This window comes from Anastrepha obliqua, chromosome 2 (genome assembly GCF_027943255.1).
Source record: "Anastrepha obliqua isolate idAnaObli1 chromosome 2, idAnaObli1_1.0, whole genome shotgun sequence".
NCBI classification, from domain to species: domain Eukaryota; kingdom Metazoa; phylum Arthropoda; class Insecta; order Diptera; family Tephritidae; genus Anastrepha; species Anastrepha obliqua.
The window spans coordinates 32,105,142-32,116,776 of record NC_072893.1 but is presented as its reverse complement, the minus strand read 5'-3'; the positions used below and the strand labels follow the sequence as shown (position 1 = coordinate 32,116,776).

Below are 11,635 nucleotides of genomic sequence, written 5' to 3'. Positions count from 1 at the left end.
ATGAAATTACAAATGTTGATGGAGCTGTAAAATGCCGAGCATTATATTCCCAGGAAGTAGGCGAAAAATGAAAAATGAAGGGAAAAAGTCAACCATTTGAGGCAAGCATTTTGCGTGGCGAGATCGTTTTGATCACACTTCATAAAATTAAAAGTAATTTTCATGTGCACACATATGTACATATGTATGTGTGCTTCAACGCACATATGCAGATGCAGCTTGTTTTATTTTGTAATTCCACAGCAAATAGCCATTTGCCACAATTTCCTGTAGAAAGTGAATTTAAAATTTTCTTTTATTTTTTGTTTTTTGTCCAACATTTATTTGATACAAAGACTTTTAATATTGGCCGTTTCGGCCAACAATCGTCATATGGCTCGCACTTATTACAAACATATTAAAGTAAAAAAGAAAATATTCAAATAGTTTTGTTATGTTTGTTTAAAACTTAAGCCAAGCGCAGCGTGGCCAAAGCAGCGCAGAGCAGTGCAATGGAAAAGCCAGCAAATGCCGCGCCATCACGAGCCAGCGGAACCTGTTCACTATTTGCAGCGAGAAAATTGCAACCGACACCTTCACAAGTGAAACAATTCGACTCATTTACGCAGAGCTTCTTAGCCTGAGCGGAGGATAGACAACCGCGTTGGAAAGACTCGGTTTTGTTTTTGCCTGCAAGGAAGAGAGAGTGGCATAAAATAGTGATGATAAAATATACCTATAAATTGTCGTAGCGTACCATCATTTCTAATAAAACATTTGTCGCCGAGCTTGTAAATTGGGCATACAGCGGGTTTGGCATAGACATTTTTGGCGCATTCGGCCGTGGAGTTGTCCGAACATTGCAGGCACTGGGCACGACTCAAGGGGAAGATGCGACGATTACATCCTTCGGAAAAGGTGCAAATCAGACAGTCCAATTCATTGTGGCAAGCAGCAGCTGTGGCGTTGTCCAATTCAGAAGCACAACCACGAATCGTATTGCCATCTAGAGAATAGAGTAAAAGATTATGCAAAAACCCAGTAAAAATACCATCTTTTTTTTACAACTTACTAAGCACTCGGGTATAGCACACGGATGTATTAACACTGCACGATTTGGCCAGATAGTTTTCTGGCTCGGTAGCGCATTTCGGATCACTGGCGGAGTTACATTGCACACAGGCATCTGAAAGTAAAGATGGGAGAAAATTTTTATGAATGCGCACAGGTTTTGGAAAAATGTGTTTGTCACATTTACAAATTGTTGTTGTTGAATAATTTATTTACTAAATAAAAAGGAGATATTAGGCTTACATAAGTCCAGAATTTTTAAAAAATCTTTTTTTTTTTAAGTGAAACTTCTTAGGCGTCGATGGACGAGCGAGAATGGAGAGTAAAATTTCAAGGCCATGCAACGTTTTGGGCATTTTCGTTCCGCGAGAGAAAACAAAGATAGGTATAACGTAAAGGAAAAGGAGAGAGTATCTTAGGAATATACCGTGAAATTTTCATGCGGAAATTCTCAATATTATAGCTTCAGCCCACTAACTAGGTAGAGAGCGGTTCGCGCGGGTGCGCCATCTTTTATGTCGATATGTAAACGCTGAATAACTTTGTCATTTACCAACCGATCGACTTCAACATACATGTTTTCGATTCAGTGCAATTTCAACCGTTGATCGCTTTACATCGAAACAACGCGCTGAAATAGTGACGCTATGCATCGAAAATAGTCGTTCTATTGTTCTAACTCAACGCGCATATCCCAAAAAGTCTGACAATACTATTCGTCGTTTGGTGTCGAATTTTTTGGAGCACGGGACAGTAGGATATCGTCAACATGCCGTTCATCAACGACCAAGACATTCCAATGAAATTGTTGAAGCAGTGAGGGAGAGCGTTGCGCAGGAGCCAACAGTGTCGTATCATCGTTGCGCTCAGCATTTTGGCGTCAGTGAAACCACAATGCGGGGCATTTTAAAGGATGATTTAAATTTGTTTCCGTATAAAGTGCAATTGACATAAAGAATATTGCCGACAGACCATTCACGTCGCTTGGAATATGGCCAAATAGTCGCTCGTATGGTTGACACCGAACCCAATTTTTGGAAGCAAATTTCAATGACTGACGAGGCACATTATAACCTCTCTGGCAGCGTGAATAAACAAAATTTCCGCATTTGGGGAACTGAGAACCCACACGAAATCCATGAATCGCCATTATATGACCGGAAAGTAACTGTTTGAGTCGGCATTTGCGCCAAAACCATCATTGGGCCATATTTTTACCGAGAAAACGAAACGGTTGATGGAAACCGATATGGATGGATGTTGGCTCATTATGTCTGCCCGCAAATGCGTGAGAAACGTTTAGACGGTTACTGGTTTTAACAAGACGGTGCGCCATGCCACACTGCGAATGCAACTATTGAATTCCCGGGACTTCTAGTGTCAAAAAGAGGTGACATCGACTGGCCCCCCATATAACCTGACTTAACCCCACCGGAATTCTTTTTGTGAGTTTATCTGAAAAGTAAGGCTTACGCCAACAAGTCGCAAACTATTGACCAGCTTAAGGCAAACATTCGTGCCGATATCGACGCTACAAAAGCCGAAATGCTTGACAAGGTGATGAGAAACGCAGAAAAAAGATCGCAGTTTGTGATTGCTAATAAAGGTGTCCACTTAATTAATATTGCATTCACAAAATAGTTTCAATAAATTATAAATAACCAAACCAAATAAAAATGCCTCACTTATATAAATTTGTTTTTTTTTTTCAAAGTTATTCAATGTTTTCATACCGACATACTCGTTTTTCTCGAAACTAGTTTTTTCGGCATGGTCTGCATGATAACTCATACAGTTTTTAATATTTTTGAAAAATCCAAAAATCCTACAAATTTATTTTACAAGAATTTTTTTATTTTTTTACAGATCCATCAACATTTCAAGAAGAAATGATGCAGAAAGTGGAGCAACTTTTTTTATTGTACTTTGGGTCACGTGATTTTTATATACTAATTTTTGTAAAGAAAAATTAAAATATTTTTTTTTATAAAGCTTAAGTACTAATAAACAATGTATAACATTTTTTGTGTTTATTTCTATTGTTTAGCACTTTTAGCGCATTTTTGGCGCTGCTGGACATTCCTTAAGTGATAGAAATCTTTGTTTTGATCTTTAGGCGATCGTCCACTGCTCGTCTTTTTGTATACTGCAGCTGTCTACTTCAGAAGTGTAAGAGCAAAGTGCCGTTTGCATAAATTATAACTCTTCCGTTGGGATAATTAATTTTGCGCCACCTTGTACTATTCAAATAAATAGGATTCTTCGTTTATATGGTTTCCAATTCTTATTTATTCTTCCAAGTCTCTATCGGTATCTCTCTATCTGTATACCCTTGAAATAAATTCTCACAAAGTTCTAGACATCCAAGCATTGAAAGCATCCCCAAACTGAAAATATTATGTTTCATTAGTTAGCCTAAACTGACGGCGGCGTTAATCGGGATTACCGGCACAGTTCATTTTGATGAAAATTGTAGTGTGACTGTTACAAAATAAATACTCCTGTTGTGGTCATTATATTGTTCCAAAATATTCGCCGCTTCTCTGCTCGCTAACTGCCCTACGCGGCTAACTTGGATCAGTGAAATGCAAAGAACGCCGTGGAGGAGCAACTCCGAGAAGTGAGCGGAATAAGTTTCGGCAGTCCCTTGTGATAGCAGCTTAGCGACGTCTGGCTTTCGTTGCGTAGTGGGGCGCACGTTCTTCGCATTGCATAACCGCATGCGTATCTTGTCTACGACAAGATAGTGGTCAGAGTCGATGTTCACTCCACGGAACGTTCGCACATCCTGCACACATGAAGCATGCCTTCCGTTGATCACAACGTGATCAATTTGTTTGCGCGTTCTTTGATCAGGGGACAGCCAGGTGGTCTTATGGATGTTGAGGTGTTGGAATCTGGTGCTACTTACTACCATGTTTCGCGCCGCAGCGAAGTCGATCAGCCTTAGACCATTGTTCGATAAGGTCTCGTGCAGGCTGAACTGACCGACAGTGGGATCGAAGACAGATTCTCGCCCAACCTTTGCGTTGAAGTCCCCGAGTACGATCTTCACGTCGTGGGTTGGGCAGCGGCCATATACTTGCTCGAGTCTCGCATAGAAATTGTCTTTGATGGCATCGTCCTTTTCATCCGTTGGGGCGTGCGCGCAAGTCAGGCTTATGTTAAAGAACCGTGCCTTGATACGAATTGTAGCTAGCCTATCGCTCACAGGTGTGAACCTAGAGACGTGGGACCGAAGCCTCCCGCTTACAACAAGTCCGCATCCTAATTCGCGCCGGTCCGCATGGCAGCTGTAGTAGATATCGCAGCCTGCTTGCTTAGAACAGCCTTGTCCTGTCCATCTTATCTCCTGGATGGCGGTGATATCAGCCTTAATTTTTTCGAGGGCTTCCGCCAACTGGATAGAGGCACCTTCCCTATTTAGGGTTCAGACATTCCAGGTGCATATCCGTAAATCGTAGTCCGGTTTTCGTTTGCGATGGTCGTCAACGTTGAGGGGTTCATTATCCGAGGCTATTGCGGTCTTCACTGGTTGGGGGGGCATTCGTCTCACACATTCGTTCACTGCCCGGCGGGTGCTCAGCAGCTATCCAGGACGGCCAAGGAAAAGACAGGATCCAATCCAGGGGGCTGTGTGTCGACTTGGATAAAGCAAGTGACAAGGATAGATCCCTGGAGTTTGCCATGTTAAACCCAGTCACGGCCGTTGCCTTGTATTGCTAAATCCCATACATACAGATATGTTCACAGTTTAAGCAATACCTATAACGTGTTTAGTTTGTTTGTGATAGGCATAAATAAGACAAGTGCTTTGCGTGTTCGGCGATTAGGATAGATAACTTAACTTATCGAGTTTATAGTTATCGTGAATCCCCCATGCTTATAGGCCCGTCACAATAGGTTCGTTTGCAAAGTGCAAATGTCAGCTATTTATGGTTATGGCATGACTAAACGACACATGCTTTAATGTTGCGGTTATGGGTATGGTTACGGCTATAGCGCTATGGTTGCGACACCACTAAATGCAGCTTTACACACAACGTATAATGCTGACATTGGTTCTTCCGATGGATGAAGAGAGGAAAAAATGCACGGAATCCAAATGTAAGATGAAAAAAATAATGGGCAACACTTTAAATGACATTTTTTGCACAACAAAAAGCCTTAATTTCACAATTGATGATGAATCATAATTATTTTTCTACACTAAAATTTACCATAACTTTGTTTCAAAATTTTTTTTAGTTACCCGCGTAAGCATTTTAGTAATTTTTAATGTGTCGTAAATGTCAGTTGACACATAAAGGTAAAAAGGGCCCAGAAACGTTATCACATTAGATTTCTCGAAAAAAAAAAACGCTAAACATTTTTATCTTACATCTCTGAGTAAATGAATAAATAATAACAACAGGGCTTCTCCGCAAATTTGTGACTTGTGTCTTCATGTTAATCCACCCGCATCCATTCGTAGATTAACACCGTAAGTAATGTATAAACAAATTTTTGCATTTGCCGCAAACCGAACTTTTCCACAGTACTGGCACGCATTCAATTTCGGTTTCACAGATAATTTCAGCTATCCACGTTCTGTCAGGCAATGTTTTTCATATATTCATATTCGTTTGTAAATGCATTAGTAATGCAATCATTTGTCAATTTAATGCCGTTTTATCTGACAGAAACTTTATTAGCTAATTTTAAATAAATATTTCGCACTCGGCTATTTTCCCTTGAAAAAGATAACGCTATGTATCGTTATCTTGATTTGCTGATTAAATTAGCCAGCTACAAACTTTATTGAGCGTATACTATATATAAACACATATGTACATACCTGCATACGTTTGCATACAAGGAAAAGAACTGTATACCGATAAAAAAATCGTATTTGATTTCGTTTATAGAAAACTATCTAAAATTTTAGGTCGATTTCTATAGGGGCAAAGTACACCTTCAAGCAAACAGCTGCCAAATCTACTCTCAGATTAAGAGAAATCGATTTACTCAGAACGAACCACAGAGGGCCCTCGCCAATTTTAGAAAAATTCTCCTGTATTCCTGGAACAGTAGAACGGATTGCTGTAAGACCAAGGTTAGGTTAGGTTAGGTTGGGGTTACCCAAGGAATGGGCACACTTGGACAAAGATAAACGGACTCGTCCTTTGTGATACCATTGTGAAAGAGGTAAGGTGAAAGGCAAAACCGATGGGATGAAGGGAGAGGGCGGGGAGAGGTGGTGGTGAGATGGTTAGGCGGATGGGTTTAGAGTGTGTGGACTACGAACGATGACTGTGCTGTGTTTGCTCCACCGCTTTGTGCTGGTGATGAAATTCATCAGATTTTTAATGTCAACGCCAGCAATATCAGCAGGCGTAGCAAATAAATAAGAGCCAAGATGCCTAAATCTTAACTTCGCCAGGTCAGCTAAGGAGAAAGTACTGAGATGATTTCATCTCATCCTCCATACATCCGGCGCAAAAGTTTGAAAGCTGAGATTTTGTCATCCTCAGAAGATCCCTCGAACTCCCCTAATCCACACGCGACCCAAACCCAAAGAATTTCGCGACCTTACAAGTCTGTGTACTTGCCCAGCGATCGCTGAGTTAGCGCGAAGCCCATATTTCCAGAAGCAGACCGCAAGTAGTCAGACGGATCCCAATTCTCTCCCTTCGCGGGGAAATCATCTCACATGTCCCTTGTCTGGCTAGCTCATCTGCCTCACAGTTTCCCGCATTGTCGCTGTGACCAGGAACCCCGATGAGGCTTATGTCAAGGAATTCGGACGCAGTCGAAAGTGAGGCCAGACATTCCTTGATCAGTTTCAAATGCACCGTCACTGACCCGAGGGTCCTTATTGCCACTTGGCTGTCGGAGTAAATATTTCCTTTCTTGACTGTTAGTAGGCCTGTGAGCAGCCAATCAGCTGCCTCCTTGATTGCGGCTACCTCTGCCTGGAACACACTGCAGTGGTCCGGTAACCTGAATTTTAGACTGATGGGGAGCTCCTTACAAAAAAACTCCTCCGCCAACCTTTCCTTCCAACTTCGATCCAACCGGGAACAAGTTCAGCAGGCTCTGTCCCCAAATGTAGCCCCCCGTCCACTCTTCTCTTGATGGAATATGAGTGGAGAAAGTTCCGGTTGGACTAAGCGATAGTATACATTGATCCGTTGACATGGAGATGAACACAAAGCTTGTAAGGATGCTTGAGTGCCCATAAGTGAGGTTGAGCCTATAGTCCGAGCCCCTCAGTCTGATTGCGGTACGTGCAGCGGCAATTCTGCCCCTGCGATGTTTACATGTACAACATTTAACTTTGCGTTGAGCGCCAGAGTAGGAGTCATTCGAAGCGCCCCACTGATTCCATTGAGTGCCGACCTCTGAACTCTCTCCAGCTTATTCATCATCGAATTTCCTCTCTAGAGAGTTCGACCATATAACAAGATTAGCTTTTCAATGATATTATATAGCCAAAAAACAACTCCAGGTGAAGGCCCCATCTTTTGCCAATTGCGCCCTTGCGATTGTTGCCTTCCTCACTCTTTCCTCATTATTGGGCTTCCATGTAAGCTTACTGTCAAGTATAATACCTGGGTACTTCACCTTGTCAGAAAGCATAAGCGGTGCGCCCCCTAATGAGGAAAGTTGAGCTCCGAGTATCTTATATTTCCTCGTAAATAGGATGGGCTCCGTCTTGAGAAGATTCATCGACAGGCCGTAATCCGTTGCCCATCTAACAACTACGTTCAGATATTCCTGCATCAAATAGAACAGCGTATCCACAAATTTTCCTATAACAATTAGTGCCACGTCATCAGCGTAGGCACTTACTCTGCAGCCCCCCTCTCACCAGCTCCTCCAGCAAGTCATTCACAACAAAAACCCAGAGAACACCATTTTGGGGAGTGCCCCTTTCCACTCTGCCGCGACTATTCTGTCGCTAAGCATTCTATAGATAAATCTTTTAAGGTCGGTTCCCAGTTTACCCAGAGACTTAGTAATTGCCTCCGGGAGGACGGCAATCAATGTCGAGGAGGACCCCCATCGCAAACTCCTTCTGAAAAAGAGTCTCCTCAATGTCTTTCACAATTGTATGCAGGGCAGATTCTACCGATCTACCCTTACAATAAGACCAAGGACATTAACTTAAATAAATCCTTCATCACGGCGTTTCCTTCGAAAGAGGACGAAATGGAAGAACGGACTTATTATTAATGAAACTAGATAACAATGTAGTTGGAGAGGTTTACTCTGTTCAACTTGGGTTCAACCAATCATTTCGCCTATCTGATCATTGCAGTGTGTTTCAAGCGGAAGTTACGGCTATAAAAGAGGGACTTACAGCGATAAAAATGAGAGTATTGTCCACAAATGAAGTCTTTATTTACTCAGATATCCAAGAAGCTATAAAAGCGAAAAGAATCCAAAGCACACTCATCAAAAACAGTCACAGAGTGTTTTAAACTTCAGGCTTGAAAATGCTTAGCTAACACGGGAGCGAGGGAGATATTAACATTTTCTCCGATAGTCAAGCCGCGGTCAAGGTTCTGACGACGCCATGGTGCATAACGAAACTAGTAAACTCCTCTAAGGAGGAGATCAAATCTATTGGATGTGCAGGAAACATTTCTCTAATCTGGGTTCCAAGACATAGGAACATAGAGGGAAATGAAATTCCTGATGAACTTGCCAGGAAGGGGACTGAATTGGTCTCAGATACTTCCTACTCGATCATCAGCATCCCCCTGACTGTTGTTAAAGAGGAACTGCACAAATTATTTCTCAGTAAAGCGCAGAAAATATGGAGGTCCATTTTTTCATGTGATATTTCGAAAACCCTATGGCCCCAGTTCAATATACGAAGGACTCAGAAAGTCCTTTGGATTCCTCGCCTTTTTATTTCCAAACTCGTAGCTGTGTGTACTGGTCATTAGACAATCGGCACACACTCGGAAAAGCTAGGTTTACCATTTAACCCCTATTGCAGAAGCTGTGCGACCTTTCAGAGAAGGAGACTGTTGAGCATTTTCTCTGTAAATGTCCGGGTTTGACAGCTAGACGATTAACTGGGTCACTGGGTGCTCCTTTCTTCGACAGCCTGGGGCAGTGCGCCAACTTAAATCTCCATTAAATCAACAGCTCTGGGTGGCTGTAGATATCTTCCTGTTGGAGGTCTCATAATGGTATGAAAACGGCGCTTTAGTGCTATTTGAGGAGTGCCAGACATGGAATCGCTCAGATATCAAAAAGCGTTTGCTTCGCGGGGGATGGCTGTTCAGTTTTATAAGGAAAGATGATTTTATGGGAATATTTTCGTAACAAAAATGACCTCGGAGTTTTGCCCTTGCCTGCCTTTATTAGAAAACCCCCTTCTGTATTATTTGTATTCTCATGTTCGCAATGCGAGTTTATGTTTTTCGCATTGCATAATTATCAATTACACTAGGCCAAGGCGGCCGCACCCTATTAGTGTGCCCCAAAGGCTCTTGAGCTAAGTAAACTTTGTGTAAGGCTTACGCCATGCTCTCTTTCTACCGAGGCACCGTTATATACACATGGGTAAGCATGCACTACATACATACTTATGTACAAATAAATGTATGAATTATTGACTTATTGAGCTTTCCGCGGACAAATTGAACATGAAATCACAAGATAAGATTAGCAGCATTGCATCACCGGATTGTAATACTACTTAGCAAGCAGCAACTTTTTTGGAGGCTTTTAGTTATTGTGCCATTTTAAATTTACGAAACTCTGTTTTTACTTTTAAAATAATACAATTCTTTTAATTATGCAAGACCAATTTTGATTATTCAGACCAATTTTAAATTATTTACGACAAATTTAATGTAAGAAATAGCCAGTTTATGGTGTAAAAAGAACTTGCACTTGTTAGAACTATTTTTGCCGCTGAATGGAACACTACTATAACAACTACATAAATACATATCTACTGTGGTTTCTTTTTTGCTAAAAATGTGTTTTAATTTACCCGCGTGCACATATACCAAATAGGCCACTGCTACCAATACCAACACGTAGAACTTCATTTTCTATTTAATTTATAATTAGATTTCGAATTAAAAATAGATATGTACTGCGCCTAGAGCTTCCTCACTCGTTTAACTGAAATTAGTAACTGACACTTAGCAAACGGAGTAGTTATCCACACCTGTTAACTGTACATGAACACCTTATCGGCTCTTTGCATATGATAAGAATTTATGTACAGCGATAACTCACAAAGTATGTATGTATATGCGCATATCTACATACATGTGTATGTGTCAAACTCTGTTGTTGCAATGCAGTCGACTTGCTGTTTGTTGTAACATTTCGTTAGAACTTATATGATAAAAGGTGTCGCATTAGCAACTCGTAAAAATGTGCGAAAAGTCGCATTTTAAATACTCGGAAAACATCATGATTCAATTATTAAGGGGTTACATGGGTTTCGTCGGGTAAAAAAAAGACCTATTTTCAATATTCAATTTCAATTCTATGTAAAAAATTATTTATTTCATTCAAACTTTTTTCTGTCTTATAGATACATATTTAAAGAATAAGTTCTGAAATTTAAAAAAAAAAAAATGAAAACTCCCCCATTTTGACGTCATTTCCGGTAACCCCTCGAAAAAAGGTGCGTCCGCGTTGTCAGCATAACTCCTAACAGGATCATCAAAAATGAAAAAAACAAAAATAAGTGTTTTAGTTAAGACCATAAACTCGTGCTTGAACGAAGAAAAGAAAAAAAAGTAAAAATTGGAATTTTGGCAGACATTTTTCCAAAAAAATTAAAATTTCGGTCAAATTTCCTTGACATTTTGTTTTTTTTTTAAATAGTTGTAATTGAAAAAATACAAAATCCTTCGTTCAAGCACGAGTAAATCATATCTCGAACACCTGTGTAAAATTTCATCAAGATCGGTTCAGTAGTTTTCGAGAACATTTGACAACCGACTTTGAAAACACGGTTCCGAGAAAAACGCGTTTAAAGTTTTGAGTAACAATAAAAGTGGCTTGGAGCGCACACATTCCAAAGGCTGTATCTCCGAAACTATTTATTTTAGGACAATATTATTGAGTTGTTATAGAAATTAATAAGCCAAAAAAAAACGATTTTTTTAACTCACGAAACCCATGTAACCCCTTAAAGATTTGCTCACTTATGACATTAGAATTCTGGCACTCCTTCCAAAGGTCGCATTTAAAAAGGATGAAGAAAGTGAAAATATTATATACGTTTTGAAAATGGTAGCAAAATAGTCCTTTTTTAGTTAAATTATAAAAAAATATGGGCGGCCGCCGTAGCCGAATGGGTTGGTGCGTGACTACCATTCGGAGTTCACAGAGAGAACGTTGGTTCGAATCTCGGTGAAAACACCAAAATTATGAAAAACATTTTTCTAATAGCGGTCGTCCCTCGGCAGGCAATAGAAAACCTCCGAGTGTTTTTCTGCCATGAAAAAGCTCCTCATAAAAATATCTGCCGTTCGGAGTCGGCTTGAAACTGTAGGTCCCTCCATTTATGGAAAAACATCAAGACGCACACCACAAATACGAGGAGGAGCTCGGCCAA

The 11,635-nt window shown here is 40.6% G+C and overlaps 1 protein-coding gene across 1 annotated transcript; it reads right to left on the bottom strand.

Annotated features, from left to right (window-relative positions):
• Window positions 1–301: 301 nt before the first annotated feature.
• On the bottom strand, window positions 302–10,182 carry LOC129238533 (uncharacterized). The gene is made up of 4 exons (XM_054873589.1): window positions 10,049–10,182; window positions 1,052–1,165; window positions 737–985; window positions 302–669 (listed from the first exon to the last, which is right to left on the bottom strand). The coding sequence occupies exons 1-4, from the start codon at window positions 10,104–10,106 to the stop codon at window positions 449–451; spliced, it is 642 nt and encodes a 213-aa protein (XP_054729564.1). The 5' UTR covers window positions 10,107–10,182; the 3' UTR covers window positions 302–448.
• Window positions 10,183–11,635: the final 1,453 nt, after the last annotated feature.

What these genes read in the sequence shown, in the direction of transcription:
- LOC129238533 (XM_054873589.1), bottom strand. Translation starts at nt 10,106, where the DNA reads ATGAAGTTCTACGTGTTGGTATTGGTAGCAGTGGCCTATTTGGTATAT. An exon ending in TTTGGTATATGTGCACGCGG is followed by an intron (nt 1,166 to 10,048) that starts GTAAATTAAAAC and finishes CTTTACTTTCAG; the next exon opens with ATGCCTGTGTGCAATGTAAC. An exon ending in GTGCTATACCCGAGTGCTTA is followed by an intron (nt 986 to 1,051) that starts GTAAGTTGTAAA and finishes TCTATTCTCTAG; the next exon opens with ATGGCAATACGATTCGTGGT.